Below are 25,121 nucleotides of genomic sequence, written 5' to 3' on the forward strand. Positions count from 1 at the left end.
ATTTGCTTAAAAACCATGGCAAAAAAAAGATCAGAACATTGGGAGGATGATTCATGGCCAACAACTAAATTGCACAGCAATGGAAATTCTAGTCCTAATCGTGGTTGTAAATTGAAGATTACCTCTGGAAGTGTCTGTCTGAACCTGCTACTCCACAAAAATGGGACTTCATGTTCCAGAATTCCCAGTCAACATGGCTAAGGTTAGGATACCATGGTTGGTTGGATTAGTTATAAACTTGAGCTACAAATTATAATTATCTCCTAAGTAAATAAAACCTAGCAACTGTGAATTGTCAAACATGGTTATGATTTAGGGTGAATGCAAATAATTCTTAACACAATTTTCCAGGATGAAATAAACCAAGGTTAAGCATATTGTATGAACTCCGCCACTACTTGCACTTGGTCATTATCACATCAGTGGTAAGTGAAATGAGGTGTACTAATGACAGAAAGAATAAGGTTTTTTTTCTTAGCATTTTACCGTTGCATCCAGACAATGGGTGGGCCATATACAATTGTACCTGAATGTTCTGTCTCGGCAGGCTTGCATGCCCTGGATTTCTTGCTCTTATGACCAAGGATATTATTTAGAGAAGATTCCTTCTCGTGCCCGCACAATCAAGAGATCTAAGAAGAGTCCTCTTCTACCCTTCACTTTCTCCGTCCCGTTTCTTACAATTAACCGGATGTCCTAATTCGAAGAACATAATCGCACCTCCCTTTGTTCCATTCTTTGTCTTCTGTCTCTTTAAACGAGAAAAACTAAACGCGCTGCCTCCGCCACCTATGCATTCTTCCGCCACACTTAATATGGCCGTTTCGGGGTTTCATATATATAGAAATATATATCCCACCCCTCCTCCGTGGGCGAAAAAGGCGGAACCTATTCTTAAAATACTCCCATTTCCACAGCCGTATTTTAAACAGCAGCAGCGAAAGCCAATGGAAGGCAGGAAGGGCCTCTTTGTACCCAATGGGAAGCATGGCATGGGTGGAGTAAGGCTCTTGGGGTACGCTCGTTCCCGGCCAGACTCACAGTACTTGGGTGAAGTTGGTGGGGAGCGGGGGGTGGGGGGGAATGGAGCGGAGGCTCTTCGGTGCAATGGCTTTGCTCCTCTTCCAGGCCTTGCCCGAGGCGATGCCGGCGAGCACGGAGCCCGCGCAGGTGAGACGGGTGTGAGGACAGGGGCGGGGAGGGCATCGGGGTTCGGGCAGGGAGGCGAGAAAAGCGAAGGGCAGGACACGGAGGCTGAAGCGGGGTCGGGTCGGGCAGGAACGAGAGCGGAAGGCAGGGCGAGGGCAGCGGAAACCGAGGCCAGGCCTTTTTCCGCGTGAGAGTTGCATTTCGCAGGGAGTCTTGAGAAACAGGATTGGGTCCGCTCTACAAAACGAGGAAAGCTTGAAAGAAGTGCTTGGTTCAGAAAGCGTGATGGTGGCTGGCAATGAAATTCCTTCGAGAAGAGGGCAAATCTTTTGAAATAACCGTGCTTGTAGTAAACGTTTATATCAGTCCAGGCGTTCAGCATCTGAAATTCAAACCAGGCTATATGTGGGAAGTGTTAAGTGTAGCACCTCGTTGTCACGATAGGTTGGAACAAAGTCGCCCTAAACTAAAAACTAGCCTAGCCTATTCTTTACGGGCAGTCATTGCTTTGGAGAAACTCGGAAAATCGAATTGAAAAAATTATGAAGACATTTACCGGGCCCAAATCCATGGTAGAAACGTATATTAAGTCAGAATAGGTTGTTTGTGATTCAACTTGTAAATGGTAGTTTGTGGTTTAATATGCTTTTGAGCCCATACTTGGATAATGTGGTAAACTTGAGGATTGAGGAAGCTGTGGTTTAGCATAATACGTGAAAGCAACTTCTGTTAGAACAAAATGGTAGACCAAATTGTGAATGTTGGGAATCAGTATGTTGTGTAAACCCAGATAATGGAATTAATTAGTAAACCACTATTCACTAAACTCTGGACAGCAGATGTGAACAAGCTACTGATGTGTATGCATGCACATAAAACAGGTGTGATCTCTGCAATCCTCTCCTTAATGACTGGGAATAAATTATGTCAAAAAGTGATGGTGCTTAATTATTTTTGTAAAGCTTCATCTTTAGCTTAGTGTGAAGACGTAAAGAACTCACAAATGCTACCATGAAAATGTGATTATTAAATAAGAAAAAAATGATTTCTCAATCTTCATTTGATTGAAGAGGAAGAAAGCTGGTATTTGTTGTGGGAATCTTGGTTTTTGCCAGATTCTAGATCATGAATACTGACTTTACTGCTATTGTGTTAGCCCTGTTACCTCTGTAGGCAAGCACTCCAGGTTGTAGTTATCTTCAGTTATCTTTGACCTTTCTTCAAAGTGGAAAGGTATGGGATAAATGAAGCTGGCAACTGGTAGGGCTGGCAACTGGTCTGTATGACTTCAAGCACCACAATTTTTGACTTACTTGTAGACAGTCTAGGCTTCCATAACTGAGTATATTTTCTCTTCATTTGTTTATGTTCTTCCTCCCCCTCCTTTTTTTCCTTTTCCTTTGAAATGTACACACATACCATTCTGCATTTTATTTTGCTATTTCTTTGTTGTAATTAGGTGTCACACTTTACATTTATGCAATATTTTATAAATTAATTTTATAAATGAAATTTTATAGGTCTTATTTATGATATTTAGATTATTCATTATAACAATTTAAATTTTACATAATTTATAGGACTCTCTTGTGTTTTAATTCTTGTACTCTGTAATTTTATGTTAATTTTATCCTTACCTTATTCCATGGATATGATTTCTTTGTTTTTATTTCTAATTGTTATTACAATATTTATATTAACCTGTGAATTGAAATAAAAATGATTGGTTGTGGATAGTCAGCTGCACCAATATGTTGGAAATTCCCTATCTGGAACCTGCATGCTAAACTTTTTAAAAAAGCAAAACAGTTAATGTCCTTGTGTTGGTCTCATTAACTTGGCAAAGATTTATACACTAGTAAAGAATTCTCTCTCTTTCAGTCTCCTAGACTACTGTTTTTGTATGGGCTCCCATTTTGAGGGAAGAAAATTATGTAAACAGAACACAAACATTGCCATTTTGTGTTTTTTTATGTAGTATCTTGCATTTAGATTGAGAAATAACAATGTGCTTGCCTCTGTTGCCTCATCATGAAGTTTCTTCTCATTAAATTTGTGATGCACTCATCTTCTAAAACATTTATGAAATTGTGTGAACCTTAACCCTGAATAAAACTAATTATTTTATTAAGGTTAGGATGAGGCAAGAAATATGCTACTTAAAATAATTAGGTTTTTATCCACAGATTAAAACCATCATATAGTTTTGCAGTATTTTAAATAATATTTTATTGGTTGAATATTTGTAATCAATTATAAAAGTGAACATTTAGTTTTGTATACAGTAATTCTTTAATTCTGGTTTAGTCACTCCTGTTCCATGTTTATTTTTTAAATTGATATTTGCCCTTTTATACCAGGAACATTCAGAATGGTATCAGGTTCTGACAGTGATTTAACTTTGGGTGTGTAAAGCATAAGGCCTAAGGATGCAAACCTGGGGCAATGTCAGAACTCAATCAGGGTCTTGTTTGGACAAGCTTACTTATCTAAGCAGAATGAGAATGAGTTTGGGCAATGAAGAAATGATGTATGCACACAAAGCCAGATCTTTGTCAAATCATTATCCAGATTTTCTTCTTTGTTTTGTTTAGCTTGTATTCAGGTTGTCCAGGTAGAGTAGGAGTGAATTTTGATTAGCTTTGCATGTACACTTGGGCAGATAAAACTGGAGCTCTGTCAGATCTCACTTCTACTTTGCCTTGATAAGTTGACTGTCAGTGTCCCTCCGCCTGAATTTGCAATCCCAACAGTTTGAGCAATCCTGTTATTAGAGATAAAACTACAAGGACCAAATTTTCCTAGCTGCAACTTCTGTATTTTAAATGCTTCAAATAATATATCTCCTTCATGTGACCTGTGTATTTTATAAGCCAGACCTAAATATAAAACATTACTTTGAAAGATCCACAGAAGAAATAGCAACATATAAATTAACATATTTTTCAGAGTATAAGACGCACCAAGATTTTGAAGAGGCAAATTTTTAAAAAAGTTTTTGCACTCTGCAGACTTCCCAAAAAGGACTAGTTTTTCGTGAAAATGGGTGGCCCATTTTTTGTCCCAAAAAAAGGGATGCATAGCAGTAGTATGTTCCGGCCAGTGCGGCCATACTGGTAGTAGCTGAGAGCAGCTGACAGCGTACCAGTATGGTGGCTCGTTTGGCCCACCCGTCCACGTTTTTTACCTGTTTTTAAAGCAACTGGCCAATTGCGCAAGCACGCACAGCGTGCAGCACCTGTGCAAGCTCCGACAAGCAGCTGGGCGTCACAGGGGCTGTAGAGTGTGCATGCGTGCATGTGCACAAACATGACACACAGCCCCATGGGCAGCATACCAGTAGCAATGGGGAGAGGAACCCACCACTGATGCATAGCCTTTAGGAGGCTTGTAAAGTGTTCGTGGGGACTGGGGGGGGGGGAATGGGGAAAACGGCCCATTTTTTGTCAAAAAAAGGGCATGCATAGTCTTTAGGGGGCTTATAGAGTGGTGCTGGGGGAGCAAAAAACCAGGCCATTTTTTTGCCCTCCCCAGCCCTCATGAGCACTTTGGAAGCCTCCTAAAGTCTATACACGGCCATTTTTGCAAAGGGGGCAGGGTTTCAGGAGGCCAAAAATGCTGTATTCAGTGTATAAGACGCACCCAGATTTTCACCTTTTTGATGGAAAAAGGTGCGTCTTATACTCCGAAAAATATAGTAGCCCCACATCCAGAAAAGAAAATTATTTTGAGACTTAAGTTTCCAAAATTTTTGTAATAAGATATAAAATGCATATAAGCAAAATAACACAATTCTTTCCTGAATGAGTGACTGCATGCAATCAATGAAAATCTCCAGAAATAGTAGGAAACATTGTATTCTTCCCTGGGCATTTTATCTCTAACCTTTAGGTTGATATCCTTAACTAAAAGTCTGGGGATAAAGAAGCTTGAGAACTAGTATCAAACTTGTTAATAACAGCTATCTCATCTAAATAATGACTTCATCACAAAAAGTCAAATGTATTTCAAACTTGTTTACTATTTGTGCCTATTCATTACAGCACTTAAATTGTTTAAAGTGCACTGTTGTTTTGCACATATATTTAACTTGGTAAGGTTTAATTCCTTCCCAATTCTTTAATTTGCACTTTATTTCTCTGAGCATACTTTTTGGAAAAAATGACTGCAAGGGAGGAGAATCAGAAAAAGAAGATGTCTCTCTTTATGACATGCAAACATACACATATTTTCAAAGAACAGTTTGTCTATTTTTTCATGTTTAAGGTATCGTTTCTGATTGCTAAGGGCAAGGTACAGTTTCACTTCTTTTAAAGACTTACTGGTTAAATTATACAATTAAAGGATACAATTTGGGAAAATTGTATACTTATTTACCTTTACAATTTCTTTCTGCATTGTGTATTAAACCTGTTAGAGAACATTCCTATTTTCAGTTATAGCTCCTGGATTTTTTTACTGGCAGGCTGTACCCAAAACATTTTTACTAAGTAGAAGGTACAACTACAACTGTTTTATTTACTGAAAAATGAATTCTGATTTTCCTAAAAACAAAAATATTGGGATGATTCCTGCATTTTTTGAACGTTATTTAGCAATCCACTATTACAGACATTTTGAGAAAACTCAAAAGAAGTGCAATCTAATTTGGATTTCACTGTGTGATCTTATTTAGCCACTGCCTCAATTTGCTTATTGCATTAAGGTAAGGAATTGCAAATTTTGTAGTGCTGCAATCCCTGTAAAGTAATAATACTGACAATGTTTGTATGAATAAGAGTAGTATTGGAATTTTGTGTGGAATTTTTACACTGCATTCTAGAATCTTCAGCTGCCAGATGGCCAGGCATGATAGAATCTGAAGTTTTCTCCATATTTGGAAGCAAGCTGGTTGAAGTGCTGTGGAAGCCTTACTATTAGGAGGCCAGGTGGTCACAGGTAGCATATCAGGTAGCAAAAAATCCCTCAGAAGATTTTTGGCAACTGCAAAAGCAGCCAAGAAAGTATATCGGTTCACTTGTACCTACCCAACATGTTGAACTTAGTGCTGCGTTATCATCCCAGTTCTAAAGTGTGCTGTTTCCCATTAATTGTGTATGAAAGTAGTTCCTTTCTTCTTGATTTCCCTAGGAATTGGAACTATGCAGGTGCTGTCTTTCCTCTCACATGTGTAAAATCTTTCTGACCAGCCAGAAGTTCTCACACTCCTCAAATTTTTCACAACCCGCAGGAGATTGTGTTTAACAGTTTGTAGATTAATAGACTACATTACATAGTATGCTTTAGTATGTTTCATATAGCTTTAGTTTAGAGTAGTGAGGGAATCCAGCCAATTGTGGTTTAGTCATCAAAACATGATTAAATGTAAAAGGCTTAAGGTGAAATATTAAACCTGTCAATATAACTGAATGTTCAATGATATGCATGAGTTTGTTGTGTTTAAAATATGGGGAATGGTTTTTAATTATTTGGAAGTAAAATAATTTTTCTTAAAAATCACAAAAAGAACCACATGCTATATATATGGACACACACAAACACACACACACACACACACACACACAATGTATGTACAGATTATGATTTTGTGATCTTGTAGGTAATGAGATTCTAACAATCTGTATATTGCTAAAACTCATCTGTATATTGCGTAACTTTTAATGGCAAAATCAATGCATCAAAGGACAATAATTTTTGCACTACCACAAATGTGCTAACTTAAAGAATTTATCCAAAATCCTGAATTCATGACTCCAGTGGGATTGAAATTTGACAAATTTTATAAAACATTTAAAGGTATGAAAATGATCATAAAACATTTTATAACATAATACAAACTGTCATAAAACTTTTCATTTGGTCAATTCCTGATGTTTGTGCTATACAGTTCAATATGAACTATTTTCAAGGCAGATTTATCTCTGAACCTTTCCAGTGAAGGCAGTGCACTAGAAGTTCTCCCACTGTTGTTATGTGCCTGGCTCTTTTCAGTGCTGTGGGAAGCTGGCAGCAATTAATTGAAGATTTGGAGGGATGCGGTAAGGAAATACCTTTGAAACAATGACAGTCACATGTTGTCTAGTGGTTGATAAATGTTGAATGCTGCTTTCAAATCTGAACATGGGGGAACAACTGATTATTGTTTTTGATTATCACAGAAAATAACATGGAAACACAGGTCATGAAGAGGATGTGTAGCATCCCAGACAATATTGCAAACCCTGCTCAAGCATTGCTTTTATGTCTACATCTTGCTCATCTATAAAAGATCTTTTTGACTGGATGAAACCAGAGCTCATTGTGTTGAAAATATAATGTACTCCAAGGAAGTACATTATATTTTCTTGGCAAACAGGGCCAAAAAACAATTTTTCTTAATTTGTTATGAGTTTGGCTCTCCTTTTGCTTCTGGGGCATATGACTTCAATAGATGCGTAACAATCAGTGAGCTAATATATGCTTGTAACTTTAATGACTTCTTTGCAAGATTAGGTAAGAGCCCTAATGTTTGTATTAATATTCGTTTCCTAGAGATGACAGTAACTGAATTACAGTAGAATGTCTGGTCATGACCATAACTCATTCCATAACTTTGGTAGCAAACCAATTTGGTTGTGACCTGAACCTAATTTTGGAAAGTTGGCGCTTACAAAAAAAATAGCGCAGAAGGAAAAAATTTTTTGGCCAGAACCCAATTTGGTCATGGTCAGATGTGTCTGTGACCAGAGGTTCTATTGTATATGTAAGAGATATTGTATGAAAATAACCAATGGAAAATTCTGCACTGGACTTTCAGTGAAACTGGCTGACTGAGCAGTCTGGGGGGGAGTTTCCTCTGGATGGAAATTTCTTCAACTACTAACAAGGGAACCATTTTCTCTTATTTTATATGACTCTCCTGGGTTAGGGAGAGTCCTAGAATCACTCCATAAGGTCCTTCATATAACTCTGGTTTGCAGGAAGCCTTGGGATCAAGGCTTCAGAGCAGCTGGTGAGCCTTTCAGCTGGGGTGGCCAGGGGTGTTGGTGATGGTTTGCAATCACTTCGTTGAAAAAGCAACTACTTTGCAATTTATTTTTCAAACAGAGTAAGTCATGCCTTTCACATCTTAATCATTTTATGGGATTATTTTCTTTACTAAACTAAAAGAGACTCTCTTAAGTCACAGTCTATTACTCCTTTTTGAAGATATGTGCCATTTTTGAGACTTCCTTATTGCTAAATTACAAAACACATATTTTGACAGATGATTTACAATACTGGTAATCTTTGATTTAGCAGCTCATCATTTATCAACTGTTCCAAGATAGGATGCCCCATCCAAAGGCATTTATAACCTGCCTTTGAAGTTAGGATGGCCAGTCCCTATGGTCATGTGACCACATTTTGTGTGTTTGACAAGCCTGCATTTGTGGCTGTTTCTGGCATCCTACCACATGATCATAATTTATGATGTTTTTGCTGAAAAAATATTTTACTTAAAAATTCCTGTAAAATGTAGCAGGTTGTATGTGTTTCCTTTACCAGAAGATATAACAAAAAATCCCTCTGAGTAGAGTAGTAGAGCAGAAAAAAATGTTAGTTACTGTATTATGGGTAATTGCAAATGTCAGCATTATTTTGGCAAATAAAACAGTTTGGCAGATGCAACAGTACTTAATCATAACCCAGTAGCTGAGTGGCAGGAAGTTAGCATAGAGCTTCCCAAAGTGAGTTCCATCCAATAATATTGGAATCAAGGGGTGTTTCTTTACAGATATATATATTTATGCTTGTTTACTTATAAACTCAGTTGTGAAATATCTATGTACATATCATCACTGTTCCCTTTTTCCAATCAGGTAGTTTAAGTTAGTTGGAATTTCTTCTTTTCATTTCTTTTTTACATCATGCTTTTTTTTACTTTTAGTTTTCCTGTAACTAAAGCAGCTTTTGAGAATCCATTGTCCCAAAAGTAGTTTATTTAACAATTCAGTTTTAACAACAATTTATCTTTATTTATTCAACTTCCTTTTTTAAAAAAAAATGTATTCCAGTTATCCAGATAATTGCTTCTGCTTTTTGTTGTTTCTTGCACATTTGCCATGTCCAATCTTGCAAACAAAACTGGGTCAGAACAAGTTAGCCTTGAAATACCAGTATCCAGCAGATGGCATTCTTACTTCAGACTGAATATTGAACTCATTACTTATGTCTAACATTATTATTATTATTATAAAATGAAACTTGATCAGGCTATTTATAGAAATCTGTTCTAATAGGGAAATGAAAGGGACCTCCTCTTTGTGTTATGACATTTATGTCTTGCTTTTCAGGGTTAACATTCCCAGTGCAATGGATTGTGCAAAAGAATAGTGAAATCCACCAAATAGCAAAAATCATGATCATAGTCGTGGAATAAAATCAATTTCGACTACAGTTTACAAAGACAAAACAATATTTGCTTAGTGAAAAAGAAGGTGTGGACATTTGGAAGACTTTCTTACTTTACTGTGACATTAATCCTAATCTGTCATTAGTATCTTGATTACTGATGTTTTGACAGTTACAGTGGACAATTGCATTATAGCAATGGCCCCCCAACCTTTTGAGGGTTCTGTGTAGAGAGGTTTTTGCGTGGACTGGAGGGGGTATGGTTTCGCTATTGCTGCCTGCATACTGTGGATGGGGCTTTGCTTTTTTGTGTGGTCCAGTTACTGGCATGTCATGGCCTGGTGGCTGTCCACAGACCAAGTGTTGGGAACCCTGGCATTATAGGGTATGGGGTATTTTTAATTTTAATCGGGCAGTCAGCCTGATGAAACAGCAAAGAGAGTGTCAAGAATTACGAGTTTAGAAACAAGATTGTATATCCTTTTCTTGGCCTGGCTTATATATCATACTAAGTGTTTAATATACACTGCTCAAAAAAATAAAGGGAACACAAAAATAAGACATCCTAGATCTGAATGAATGAAATATTCTTATTAAATACTTTGTTCACTACATAGTTGAATGTGCTGACAACAAAATCACACAAAAATTATCAATGGAAATCAAATTTAGCAACCAATGGAGGTCTGGATTTGGAGTTACACTCAAAATTAAAGTGGAAAACAACACTACAGGCTGATCCAACTTTGATGTAATGTCCTTAAAACAAGTCAAAATGAGGCTTAGTAGTGTGTGTGGCCTCCATGTGCCTGTATGACCTCTCTGCAACACTTGGGCATGCTCCTGATGAGGTGGCGGATGGTCTCCTGAGGGATCTCCTCCCACACCTGGACTAAAGCATTCCCCAACTCCTGGACAGTCTGTGGTGCAACGTGGCATTGGTGGATGGAGTGAGTCATGATGTCCCAGATGTGCTCAATTGGATTCAGGTCTGGGGAACGGGCGGGTCAGTCCATATCATCAATGCCTTCATCTTGCAAGAACTGCTGACACAGTCTAGCCACATGAGGTCTAGCATTGTCTTGCATTAGGAGGAACCCAGGGACAACCGCACCAGCGTATGGTCTCACAAGGGGTCTGAGGATCTCATCTCGGTACCTAATGGCAGTCAGGGTACCTCTGGCGAGCACATGGAGGGCTATGCGGCCTCCTAAAGAAATTCCACCCCACACCATTACTGACCCACTGCCAAACCAGTCATGCTGGAGGATGTTGCAGGCAGCAGAACGTTCTCCACGGTGTCTCCAGACCCTGTCACGTCTGTCACATGTGCTCAGTGTGAACCTGCTTTCATCTGTGAAGAGCACAGGGCACCAGTGGCGAAGTTGCCAATCTTGGTGTTCTCTGGCAAATGCCAAATGTCCTGCACGGTGTTGGGCTGTAAGCACAACCCCCACTTGTGGACGTCGGGCCCTCATACCATCCTCATGGAGTCGGTTTCTGATCGTTTGAGCAGACACATGCACATTTGTGGCCCGCTGGAGGTCATTTTGCAGGGCTCTGGCAGTGCTCCTGTCCCTCCTTGCACAAAGGCGGAGGTAGCACTCCTGATGCTGGATTGTTGCCCTCCTACAGTCTCCTCCACATCTTCTGATGTACTGGCCTGTCTCCTGGTAGCGCCTCCATGCTCTGGACACTACGCTGACAGACACAGCAAACCTTCTTGCCACAGCTCGCATTGATGTGCCATCCTGGATGAACTGCACTACCTGAGCCACTTGTGTGGGTTATAGACTCCGTCTCATGCTATCACTAGAGTGAAAGCAGCGCCAGCATTCAAAAGTGACCAAACCATCAGCCAGAAAGCATAGGAACTGAGAAGTGGTCTGTGGTCACTACCTGTTCTGCTAACTGCCTATGCTTTCCACCTGTTGTCTGTTCCATGTGCACAACAGCATGTGAAATTGACTGTCCATCAGTGTTGCTACCTAAGTGGACAGTTTGATTTCACAGAAGTGTGATTGACTTGGAGTTACATTGTGTTGTTTAAGTGTTCCCTTTATTTTTTTGAGCAGTATAGTATGCTATGCAATCTTAGCAATTGTAATTCATAACCCATTGTGTTTGATTTAGGATGTTGCTTGAATCCAGCCAAGTTGAAAAAACGGTTCTTTTATAGTACTTTTCGAATCTGATAGAAAACATAGATGGCCTCAAACTCACAATATACTAATGCTATTATTCTCCTGATTAATGCTGAGACTTCCAAGTTAATATCTTAACCGAGACTACATAATATATTTGAATAGTATATCTGTTATAGCTGCTATAATAATGGTCCACATTAGAATGCAGTCTTCAGAAGTGAATCAAGTTAATGAACCTGATGTTTCCTATGCTGAGAAACCAAACCTCAGTACCAGCACGGGGGGGAGGGGCAGATGCAGAGTGTATTAATCTCAAATATGTATAGACCTGGAACTGGAAACAAAGGCCCCACATCTTTAAGAATGTAAATATCAATAGATGCATTCCAGACGTTAAACCAATGAAGGACTGACCCCTAGCAGCGAAAGCTCCGAGAAGAATTGAAACTTTGTAAAATCATATAGCTAAATCAAGACTAATTCTTAAGATGCATCTGAGTGGATATTTTTTTTTCCTGTTTAATTGTTTTAATTCATTTGGTGTCTTTTTTGCTTTCTTTTTGCTTCTCCTTTTGCTGCTGGAGATGTATTGTTAACTGCATTACATACTTACTGTTTTGCTGGGTCTGATAGGGCTCAGTTTGCTCTGTGCATACTCTGGCCTCTTCACCTGCTGCCAGCGTTCATGTGTTGCTTGAGCTTTGTTCACGAATGCTGTGTGCCTGCCTTTCACAGTTTCAATGTCTATTTCTGGTTCAATGAGAATGCTATGGTTACCAGAGCAGCTGCCACTCAGGTATCTTTGAGTTCTTTGATAAGGCTGTAGACATCTTTCTTGCCAACTTCTACAAGGAACAAGGGAAAAAAAACAATTTTCTCTTTTGTAGCATTACTCATTGTAGCTTTCCTTGGATACACTTCCATGTTGCCAGAGGTGGAGTTGGCAACCAGTCACTATTTTTCTCTGAACTGTAGAGATAAGGCTGAAAGGTGGGTGGGGAGGGTATCTTTCAGAAAGAAAGGAAGCTGCTTTTCTTCACCCTGCCTTTTCATTGCATTTAAGTTTTCTCTGCGCATGCCCAAGATGGTGTCCTGTTGTGTTTGAGGAGAGCTTCGGGGAGATGATTGTCCTTCTCGGGGGCTTGCAGGGGTACCCTATTCCATCGTTGGTTCCAGGTCTAGCTATGAGAACTTCCTGGGACCTTGGGGATACCCTTGAGGTGCGATTTACTGCTTCGTAGCTGGAACATCGTGAGTGAAAGGGGGCAGCTGGCGGTGAGAGGAGAATGAAGAGCGGCTGCTGATGTGGGTGCGGTCAGCGGTGGCGGCGGGACGCCTGGCTTGGGATCTCTGCAGCCGGCGTGGATGGGCTCAGCACCAACTTCCCGTTACCCCCCTTGAACCCAGTTGGCGTGGGTGTGGTCATCGGAATGCCCAGCCTGGGGTCTCTGAAGCTGGCGTGGGTGTGTTCAGCGACAGCGGCAGCGGGTCGCCCGGCGTGGGATCTCTGCAGCCGGCGTGGGTGTCCCCAGCAGCAGCTTTCCGCTATCCCCCTTGAACACAGTCGGCTCCCCCTCCCCCCACCCCCGGTGGACATGTCAGCTCCTCATTCCATCTCTCCGTGATGTCATCCCATTTGGTTGATGCCACAGTCTCCTCTATGCTATACTGCAACAGAACTTTATTCCCTTCGGGAACTTCCCCTTTCCTGAGGATGGCCTTCTTGCCTATCAAGACACTTCCTTAATGACGGATTTTGGGATCCCGAGAGGTGGCATGCGAAGAAGAGACTTCTTAGGGTTTTTTTTTTACAGGAGTTTTAAAATCAAATTTTAAGGGGAGGGCGGGGGGATTTGATACGGATTGCTCAAACAAGCTTGTGGGGGAGTCTGCCAGGGCACAGGCCAGAGCTAACTAATGGGCGTGGGTCAGGAGTGCTGGGAAGGGTTGGGATTCTGAAGGAGACATTAAGCCATTCCATGGGGGGGTTCACCATCTCTACTGTTTGTGGGAGAGGCAGATATGGTAAGGGCCGAGGGCCAAATTATGTTCGGGGGACGTGGGTCCGCTGTTTAAGAGCGATCACGCGTTCCGACCCTCAACACCCTTCTCACACCCCTGGGTGCTCGGGATTACAGGACCCTGGTCTCCGGCTGGTGTCGCTTAACACCAGGTCCTTGGTACATAAGGCTCCCCTCAATTACGACCTCATACAAGAGGGTAGAGCGGACCTGGCGTGCATTACGGAGACCTGGTTAGGTCAAGAGGGGGGGTGTTTCCCTTAGTGAATTATGCCCATCAGGCTTCCGGGCGTTTCACCAGCCGAGAGCCCAGGGCAGGGGTGGGGAGGGTGGCGGTGGTTATTAGGGAAAGTCTCAGACCTCAGGAGGTCACTGTGCCTCAGGTAGGCGGGTGTGAGTCCCTTTTTGTGAAATGGGGCCTTGGAGTTCAGGTGTTTTTGTTACGTACCTGTCTCCCTGCTACGTTTCATCGGTCCTGCCAGAGCTGCTGGATGTGTTAGCTGGATTGGCGGTTGATTTCCCCAGGCTTATGATCCTGGGGGATTTCAATCTGCTTTCCAAAGGCGAGACATCTGAGTCAGCTCGGGAGTTCATGGCTTCCATGATGGCTATGGACCTAACTCAGTTAATTCAAGACCCCACCCATAATGGGGGACATATGCTGGACCTGATTTTTGTCTCTGGGCAGTGGATGAATGATCTAGATTTAGGGGATATTTCTATCCAACCCTTGTCATGGTCGGATCATTTCCTCATTAGGCTTGACTTCCATACTGCTACCCCTCACCGCAGGGAGGCAGAACCGACTAGATGGTTCCATCCCAGGCGCCGGATGGACCCTGAAAGGTTCCTGATGGAGCTTGGGACTTTTCCTGAATCCCTTGCTCACAACTCGACCGAAGCCCTAGTGGAAGCCTGGGATAGGGCGGCCACTGGGGCTTTGGATCGTGTTGTGCCTTTGCGGCCTCTGACCCGGTGTCGATCCCGGTTTACCGAGGAGCTCCGGGAGATGAAATGCCGGAAAAGATGCCTAGAGAGTGTCTGGAGGTCCAGCCAGTCCGAATCTGATCGAACACTAGTAAGAATTCATATTAAATCCTACTTAGTGGCGATAAAAGCGGCAAAATGGCAACATTTTTCCGCTCTTATCACGTCCGCAGATAACTGCCCAGCTGCCCTGTTTAGGGTGACCCGCTCCTTACTTAACCAAGGAGCTGGGAAAGACCCCTTGCAGGGTAGGGCTGAAGAATTTGTTCAGTATCTGCAGGATAAAATTGCTCAGATCCGGACAGGCTTGGACTCTGACTGGGTAGATTCAGGCGAGTCGACAGGGATGAATCTTGTGAATGCCATCTGGGATGAGTTTGATCCTGTGACCCTCAAGGGCATGGACAGGATTATGGGGAGACTCAGTGCTGCCACTTGTGTGCTGGACCCGTGTCCCTCTTGGTTAGTCTCGGCTTCCCGGGAGGTGACACGAGGCTGGCTCCAGGCGATTACCAACGCTTCATTGAGAGAGGGGTTCCTTCCCACTGCCCTGAAGGAGGCGGTGGTGAGGCCCCTCCTTAAGAAGCCTTCCCTGGACCCAGCTTCTTTAGCCAACTATTGTCCGGTCTCCAACCTTCGCTTTGTAGCGGTAGTACGTCAGCTTCCCCAGTCCCTGGATGAAGCTGTCTACCTGGATCCGTTTCAGTTGGGTTTCAGGCCTGGATACAGCACAGAGACGGCATTGGTCGCATTCGTCAATGATCTCTGGCAGGCCCAGGACAGGAACTGCTCCTCTGTCCTGGTCCTATTAGACCTCTCAGCGGCTTTCGATACCATCGACCATGGTATCCTACTGCAACGACTCGAGGGGTTGGGAATGGGGGCACCGTTCTATGGTGGTTCTCCTATCTGTCGGATCGGTTGCAGTTTGTGTTGACTGGAGGGCAGGGATCGACCCCGAGGCGTGTCACTTGTGGGGTGCCCCAGGGGTCAGTTCTCTCACCCCCTCCTGTTCAACATATATATCAAACCACTGGGTGAGATCATCCGTGGTTTTGGGGTACGGTATCATCAATATGCTGATGATACCCAACTTTTCATCTCTACCCCAAACCACCCAAACGATGCCCTCAACGTGATGTCCCAATGCCTGGAGGCCTTGTGGATCTGGATGGGGAGGAACAGGCTCAAGCTCAATCCCTCCAAGACGGAGTGGCTGTGGTTTCCGTCATCCCGATTTGTGCATCTTGTTCCATCTTTGATGATAGGGGGAGAAATTTTAGCCCCCTCAGAGAGTGCCCGCAATCTGGGCATCCTCCTGGATACGCGGCTTAGTTTAGAAGAACACCTGACGGCCATGACTAGGGGGGCCTTTTACCAGGTTCGCCTGGTACGTCAGTTGCGCCCCTTCCTGAATCAGGATGCTCTGTGCACAGTCACTCATGCCCTCATCCTTTCTCGCCTGGACTACTGTAACGTTCTCTACATGGGGCTGCCCTTGAAGAGCACCCGGAAGCTTCAACTGGTCCAGAATGCGGCTGCGCTTGTTATCATGGGGGCACCTAGTGCTCTCATGTTACACCCCTTTTAGGCATCCTGCACTGCTTGCCGGTTGTTTTCCGGGTGCGATTCAAGGTACTAATTATGACCTTTAAAGCGCTCCATGGCTTAGGCCCAGGGTACCTGCGAGACCACTTACTGGCACCGGTAGCCTCCCATCGTCCAGTGCGATCCCACAGAGTTGGCCTCCTCAGGGTGCCTTCGGCCAGACAGTGTCAGCTAGTGACCCCCAGGGGGAGAGCCTTCTCTGTGGGAGCCCCTTCCTTCTGGAATGAGCTGCCCCCGGAGCTTCGTATAATCCCTGACCTCCGGTCCTTCCGACGCGCCCTAAAAAGTTGGCTTTTCCAGCAAGCCAGCCTGGCCTGAACAAAACAAAATAAATTATTGATCACTGTTAATTTTAATTTGATTTTTTTTAAAAAAAATGTCATTGTCAATCTTAATTGGGTTTGGGATATTCTATTTAATTTTTTTTTAACTTTTGTATTATGTGTTTCTTTTAATGTTGTACGCCGCCCTGAGTCCTTGGGAGAAGGGCGGCATATAAATCTAATAAACCTAAACCTAAGTTAACCCTTTTCATTTTTTTTTCTATTCTACTGTTTTGCCATGTTACATGTTTTGTTAGGTAAGTTCCCCATTGGGAGAGCAAGTGTGTTCAGAGAAGCGTTGTGAGAGTTGTGTTGGAGAACACACAAACCAGCATACAGAGACACTGAAGTTTAAATAGGCTTTTACTGTTGTGGAAATAGAGGTATCAGAGTCCATCAAACAGTCCAAGTCATACACGGATAAGACAGTCAGTCATCAATGTCTTCCAGTTAAGGGATAATCCAAATAACATAGTCCATAATCATACAAACAGTCTGGTACACAAAGTTTGCTAGCAGTTGCAAAACTTACAATAGCTCATGGCACTTTCTAACAGCCAGCCTCCAAAAACACTTAGATCAGATCAGCCCAGCATCTAACAAACAGAGAGCTAACAGTCATTCTGGCTCCCTCTTATGGCCGATTGAGGAAACAGCAACCAATTACATTTTACAGTATGATTTAAAGAAACAGGTATAGCATTGCTACATGATTTATATATTGCCAACCCAACTGTTAGATTACATTCCTAACATGTTTATTTGGTATTTGACATGTTCTGCCTTTCCTTCAGGAACTGAAGGTGTAATGCAGATGATACTCCCACCTGTTTTTCCCCACCAGAGCAACCCTGGGAGGTATATTGGACTAAGACAAATGGAGAGGCCCAATATTACCCAGTGAGTTTCTGTGGTTGAGTGAGGATGAAACCAGGTTTCCCTGCTCCTAGTCCAGCAACTTTAAATACTATACCAGGCTAGCTGTCATAACAGCTTTGGGACCCTCTGGGCTAAAGCATTTTTTTTTTTAAAAAAATGACTTTGATAAGTGTGTGTATATTGGTTGCCACACTGATTTAATAGCTTTCACTTCTCATTGAGAATGTGGGAAATAGTTTGAGGTAAGATTTCCTTGTAAATAATGTTCTCACTATTTATGCCACAAAACGGAAGTCCCCAGGGCTTTTTTGGCTGGAAACTATCCCAGTTTAAATAGATTTAAAACTAAACGAATACCATCAAATAGGCTGTTTATTTCAATGTAGCAAGCTGAATTTATCTACTAGGCAAACTTTTACATTTCTGGAAAACTCCCAGGGACACAGTGCTCTACTGTAAACATAAATAAGCATCCCACCATGTTTTAGAAATCGTAACATGTGGGGTCAAGAATCCCACAGTGTGAAGTATATTTTGTAGGCAGTAGCAGTTAATTCCAGGCAACAAATACTCTGTTCTCATAGGAACGTGGCCTAGGAAAAAGATCTGGAGACTGATTTTTTTCTGAAGGGAGCAGACTATCATTTTAAAAATTTGACATTAAACTGATACTTTTTCTCCCTCAGGTTTCTGTGGTTGATGATTAATTGAAGATGCAACAGATATGGCAAAACACAGTTTTCTTCCATTGTGTCCCTTTTATGACACTAATCCTGGCCCCACATTTTTTTACAGAATATTTTTTTAAAAAATGAAGTTATTTATTTAGCATATGATATATAGCAGTGATGGCTAACTTTTCTAAAGTTGTACCAAAACTGCGTACGCGTACCCCCCCTTGCACATGCGTGAGTGACCCCCCCACCTGCGCATGCGCAAGCAATACTCTCCACATGCATGCACAAGTGACCCCTGCATGGGGGGGATTTTCACCCCAGGCTCCAGAGGTTTTCCTGAAGCCTGGGGAGGGCAAAAAACAGGGCCAACTGGAAGTTTGTTCCTAAATTTCTGGTTGGGCCGTTTTTCACCCTCTGTAAGCTCCAGAGGCTTTCCTGAAGCCTGGGGAAGGCGAAAAAACTGACCCAACGGGCCAACTAGAAATTCGTTCCCGAACTTCTGTTGGGCTGTTTTTCGCCCTCTCTAAGCTCTGGAGGCTTTCCTGAAGCCTGGGGAGGGCAAAAAGGCAGAAAATCAGGCGCCAGAGCTGAGGGCTGCCGTGCCGGCCAATATGGCTCAACATGCCATCTGTGGCACATATGCCATAGGTTCTCCATCACAGGTATATTGTGCCAGGAAAATCTCTACATGCTAGAGACACAATGCAGTTCGGACAGCCTAAATTACAAGTTCATTCTGTTCAGCGCTTGCGCACCTATCCTTGGTGCACCACAGGGGGCATACTAGCATACACCAGTTGAGTAGCTGTACTCAGGTTGCTTGCTCCTCTGGGCTTCTCCACCGGTCTTGCCTCACCTCACTTCATGTCACAATGCCTCATGTTTGATGAGGTCCAGCTTCTGCTTGTCACACATGTGAATGCAGTTATGTTTTTCCCACTAAGTTGGCAACCATCCTATTTTTCTGAGCTAGACTTGAACTGACGGTGTGCAGACCATTTCTAGCTAGCAGTTTCACTATCATTAAGCGACTGCGCCACCGCATCTCTTTTGAACAAAAAATAACTGAGATCCCATTCCAAGAGGTAATTAACACACTGCAGCTAGCTACAATTTTGAGGGGGACAAGCTGAACTGGTGATTAGTCAACATATTTGCAAAACATGCTCAGCCAAGCCTTGTTTTCTTCCTAGCAGAATGAAGATAGTTAAATAGTCACATCATTTCTTAATATGAAATATAACAGGAAAGCCTGTTTATTGATATGATATGAGATGTAACAGGAAAGTCTACATAACTTCCCTGACTCCCAAACATTTGTATCTGATAACTGATAATAAGGAATTCTGTGTGCCATTCCTTTTCCCCCACACTAGCTGTGAATTTAATGATAAACTAAAAGTTATTGGTAATTTGATCCTAGAAAATAAAGGATTAGGGATTTGTATTTCTCTTTTTCCTTTATGTTACCATGTTTCCCCGAAAACAAGACAGGTTCTTATTTTCTTTTGACCCCCCAAATAAGCACTTGGCCTTATTTTAGGGGAGATCTTATTATTTTTGAGATGCATAAGGGGGCGAGCATGGTCACCTCATGGCTGCTACTGTGTTGCAGTATTTTCGGGGACGGCTTATTTTAGCGCATGCACTCAAAAGCCCGATTGGGCTTATTATCTGGGGAGGTCTTATTTTCAGGGAAACAGGGTACTTTAAATAAAAACTATAAACACTATTAAAAAATCTAAAAGTATTTTGCTTTCTATGTTTAAACTCTTGTCAGAGGAAATACTTATTTTTAAGGTGGTTTCATGAAGACATGGTCAAAAGTAAGTTTGATTCATTTGTTCAGTTATATTTATTAAGCATATGGTATTCCACCAGCACCAAAATTGACTTTTAGCAGGTCACCTAAATACTGTATAAAACCAATCCTATATACAAATTTTAAAAATACTATACAAACAGAATAAAAGATGCAAAAACAATTCAAGTTGGGAAGATTCTTTTAATGCAAACGATTTAACTGTCAGCCCTGGAGCCATCTTTTTATTTGGATCTGCAGGGCTGCCACACTGAGTGCTGTAGGAAAGTGGGAGCGGGGTTGCATGGTGTTAGTAGAGTTATTTAGCCATAACAACATTTTTTCTCTTGAGAGTCAAGGATGTTCAGCCTGCACCTGGAAAGTTGTGATTGGGAGGCATCTCCAGTTGGGACAGTGGATTGATTGGACCATGTGATGGACTTGTGGGTGCAGGGGAAGGGACTTTGACTTCCTTTGGATGGGGAAAACCCAAGAGCTTTCAGATTCGGGTTTTCCCAGATGTGCCAATATGACATCTCTGATAAAATGTATCTTTGAGGAATTGCCTGCCTCACAGTCTTACTTGGTTGCGGGTATTACTGACATCAACATATCTAAATTGCAAAAAGGTTTTTTATGGATTCTGAATGGGGAAAACAATAAATATGGCAAGTATCTTTCACTTGAAGAAAGGCCTCTTGAATGCTCAGTCAAGAAGACAGGCAGTGTACTGTTATCTATTATTGAATGAATAGTGGAATGTTAATAAAGATTAGGGTCACTCATTCTTTTCTTCTTCATAGTAATGGCCAGTTTTAGAATAAATTTTATCACAAATGGTTTAGAAATAATTTGATCTGTAGAATCTTTTGTCCAAAATTTGATTTTACAAGAAAGTTGGGAAAGCATGTATAATATATATGGCAAGCTACAAAGATACATTTGCAAAGATAAAATAATTTTCCAAATTAAACAGGCTGATAAAACATTTTATTGTCATGTATTTTCTCTTTTCTTGAAGTTTGTTTAAAGTAGCCTTAAAGCTACTGAAATATAGTTCTTCTGAAAGATGATATAAAAAGGAATGAGCAGTAACTCCCTAAAGTATCACACATGTGCACTATTTATAGGCAAAATAAGTGAGTGGTTGTTTGAAATGCTTATATCTGGTCTTCTAAAGGAGCCTATGCTGTGTACTAAATCTCCTTGTCTCTTGTTATATTACCAAATTCCAAGATATTCTCTTTGTATTAAACCTTTCTTGTTGGTTAATGTAGACCTCCCCATTTGGCATCTGCCTCAGTTAGGGATTGTTTGTAAATATGATGGTAAAAAATAGTACATTTTTGACTATTTAGAACTAAATTTCATGCTGCCTGGAAATAAAAAACATCATTATGAAATTGATTAAGGTCTGGCCAGTTTCAGGTAGCAGAAAAAGTTTACTAAAGGAATCTAAACAACTAATTAACATCACAGATCTGAGCTTTTTGACTGGTTGCCATGTTTTAGGGGAGCACTGTGTTATTAAAAAAAACAGCTCAGGAAAAAATAGCTTGTTAAATAATTTCTCCACCCTGAGGGGGAGCAAAAAAAAAAAGGTTCACTTTATTTCAATGAGATGGCAGCAACTTACAGCCCAGGTCTGTCATATGTTCACGTAACAACAATTTTGCTTAACGACAAAATGGTTAGAATGAAATATGGCTGCTAAATGAGAAGGTGTATAGGGCTGTTCCTGATGATAGTTGTAACCAAAATGAAAGACAAGCTATGAGAAGGAAAAGGATGAAAAACAAGCTCCGCTATCAGTTGTTTTAGCTGGAATAATGAACTAAACATTGTACTTTTTTTAATTTGAAGGGAAAGAAAAAAAATACTTTGGAGCATATATGGGCATGAATGTATGATCTGTTGACAGTTTCTTTAGCTACCCATCTTTTCTCAAGATCAAGGGAAGGTTGCTGATGATGTGACTTGTAAATAGAGTAAATGAAGGAAAATTAGATGTAAATCTCTGTACTTATTTGAAAGTGCAGGTATAACCAGTTGTGTTCTGACCCAGCTCCCAAACATGACAAGCCCTTTGTAGTTAACGAATCATTCCCTTTATTAGGAGCACCAGCAGCTGCTCTTTCAGAGCAGGCTACAAAGTCTCTTAAGTCCTGTGGAAAGGACGCGCGCTCCCCTTCCTCCTGAACTGGCCCAACAGGAGTCTCTCAATCTCTCACACTTGCAAAGGAAGTCCTGGAAGGTGCACTTGCTGTCTTCCAGCAGCAGAGACACACATACAAAGCTTAGAAGGTGTTGCAGATTTGAAGAAGAATTCTGATAATTTCCAGACAGGGTTTGGAAGTGCAGGCTATCAGTGCTGACTGGCAGGAAGATGAATAGTTGTCTGCAACACCTATTCATCTCCACCCCCTGCCTTTTATCCCAGAGCTAAGGTGGGGCTTTGTTAGCAGCAGTGGCTCTTCCGTCCCAAAGACTGACCCATAGATTTCCACTGCTCCCCTGTTCTCTGCATTCTGTGCATCTGCATGTCAAAAGTAGGTAGTAGATAGAGGGATAGACAGGGAGAGAAAGAGAGAAAAATACAGTAGGTAGGGAGAGAAAGAGTAGGTAGGGAGAGAAAGGGAGAGAGAGAGAGAGAGAAATAGTGTGTGTAGGTAGGTAGGTAGGTAAGTAGAAGGATAGAGAAATAGAAAGTACAGTAGATAGGTAGGGAGAGAGTAGGTAGGTTGGTAGGTAGAGGGATAAAGAAATAGAAATAGAGAGAAATACAGTAGGTAGGTAAGGAGAGAGAGTTTGTGTAGGTAGGTAGGTAAAGGGATAGAGAGAGAGAGAAATAGAGATAAAGAGAAATACAATAGATAGGTAGGTGTTTCTACTGGCACAGCACTTGATCAATGTAATTCTCATCAATCACTTAAAGAGCTTTCCAAAAGGAAAAAAAAACAACCCTTTTTGCACTCTGCAAACCTCCCAAAAATGCCCGGTTTTTCACAAAATGGCCCATTTTTTGCTCATTTCTGCCCTCCCCAGACTCCATGAGATCTCTGAAATCTTCCAAGGGGTATGCACAGCTATTTTGGTGAAGGGTGGGGCTTTGGGAGGCAAAAAATGCTGTATTTGATGTATAAGATGCACCCAGATTTTCAGCCTCTTTTTTGAGGAAAATATATTAAAGTATTTCAAATTGTCATTGGAAATGTGAACGTGAAAAGACATTTTATCAGGTCTGATGCAGGGGTGGGTTTCAGCAGGTATGCATCGGTACGGGTGTACCGTTTGGTGGAATTTAGCGTGCCTTCCCGTACCTGATCTTCCGACGGCCCCGTACTCAAATGCTTATTCCCCTGGCCTGTCCCCCAGCTCGTTCCCCCCCCCAACCTGGTCGCCACTTGCTCGCCCTGCCCATCCACACCATGCTTGCCCTGCCCACCCACTTCCTGCTGCCCGTCTACCTGCTCCTTCTAGAAGCAACTGGGCAGGCCCTTGGATGGTCAGCAGCCCACATGCCACTGTCATATGACTGCTCTGGAGGTGCAGCAGCTGCCTGGATGTGGCTTCAGCCGGCAACAAGATGTGAAGGAGAGGCTGTCCAGCAGAGGTCAGTGGATTGGTGGGGAGGTTGCGCGGGGCTGGAGGCAGCAGGGAGGCAAGAGATCGAGGCCATCCTGGGTGCCTGCAATGGGACGCAGATGCTGGGCGGCTGCTTCTTTGTGCCCCGTTGCCAGCAACAGTTGGCTTTCTCCTGCCGATCCTTCCTCTCCAGGCATCCGGGTGGGCCCTGGGTCGGTCAGCAGCCCACGTGCCACCACCATGTGACTGCTCTGGGAGCACAGCCAGGAAGGATCACTCGGAGAATGCCAACTGCAGCTGGGAGTGTCCCAGGTCGGTGGGGTGGCAGGAAAATTGCGCAGGGCTGGACTGGAGGCAGTAGGAAGGCAGGAGTCGAGGCTACACCACCATACCGGCAAAAAAATAATATCCCGCCGATATCCTTGCTGGCAGGGGTGCTTAATGTGGGCCTCCTTTCTTTCTCCGCCTACCCAACAAGCGAAGGAGGCGCCAGCCCCAAACCACCTGCTCGCCTGCATTCAAACCAGCCCACATCCCTCCTGTCTCCTGCTATGGGCTCTGGGGGGAGGGGGAAGGTTCTTCCCAACACTGGCTTCTTTCCTTCCCTCCTGCGGCGTCAATCCATAAGAGGAGGGCCGGGCACGGACCGGTTGGCGGCAATGAGAAAATGGAGGCTGCTTCTCCCAGCTGGCAAAACAGACATTTTCACAGCAGCGGCTGCACAATCCTGTGCAATTAGTTCCAGCTCTCCATTCCCCAAGCATGTCCCGTTGCTGCTGGAGCCACTTTTGCTGAATCCGATGCAGCGGCAGGGCTCTTGCCATTGCTGAGAGCTTTGCTGGCAGCAGTCCTTGCCATCGCCGCCGCACCGGATTCAGCAAAAGCGGCTCCAGCAACAACAGGACATGCTTGGGGAAGGGAGAGCTGGAACTGACTACCCAGGATTGTGCTTCAGCCGCCACTGTGAAAATGTCTGTTTTGCCATTAGATCAATATGTTAAACTTTTTTCAACCAACTTAACACTTTTATCAGTTTCAAACAAACTAAAATACTTCTAACGAGCTAAAATTGAAAAACAATATAAGAGGGAATTTTCCACCCTCTGATTAAAATGCATTTCCAGACTTGAGAGTTGTGAGGCTTCGAGACCAGTATATGAATGACAGGCAAGAGCAGCTGCTGGTTTAAGAGAAGCACATAAATATTGCTAGACCTCTGCTTTAAAGCCTCAGCAGAGTTAAATTTAGATCACTTTCTTTCACATCTATACTGCTTTGGAATTTGATGTATCTATTGCTAAGGCAAACAGTCTTTTATTGGTATAAAATAGAGAAGAACTGGAAACAGATTTAGTATTTTCTTTTTAATAATTTATATCACTCCTGGTGAAAATAGTGATTGGTTGTTTTTATTTATTCAGCAGTGTATTGTGAAAAACAAGCTGTGCTGTATCTGAACTTATGACTTGAGCATTGAATCATTTTGATACATTTTAAAAGACATGTTTAAAAGGCTTGTTTTAAAAAATAAAATGAAACATCCATATTTATTATTTTTGTGTTGATTTTGG

The 25,121-nt window shown here is 42.3% G+C and overlaps 1 protein-coding gene across 1 annotated transcript in view; it reads left to right on the forward strand.

Annotated features, from left to right (window-relative positions):
• Positions 1 to 1,024: 1,024 nt before the first annotated feature.
• The window catches only part of WBP1L (WW domain binding protein 1 like), a 50,329-nt gene continuing 26,232 nt past the window's right edge, over positions 1,025 to 25,121 (forward strand). The window contains exon 1 of the mRNA XM_014056692.2: positions 1,025 to 1,170. Coding sequence (XP_013912167.1) covers positions 1,084 to 1,170 — 87 coding nt within the window. The 5' untranslated portion in view covers positions 1,025 to 1,083. The remainder of the gene's footprint in view (positions 1,171 to 25,121) is intronic.

Source organism: Thamnophis sirtalis, unplaced genomic scaffold, assembly GCF_051295495.1.
Source record: "Thamnophis sirtalis isolate CommonGarterSnake01/CBP01778 unplaced genomic scaffold, rThaSir2_p1.2 scaffold_11, whole genome shotgun sequence".
NCBI lineage: Eukaryota > Metazoa > Chordata > Lepidosauria > Squamata > Natricidae > Thamnophis > Thamnophis sirtalis.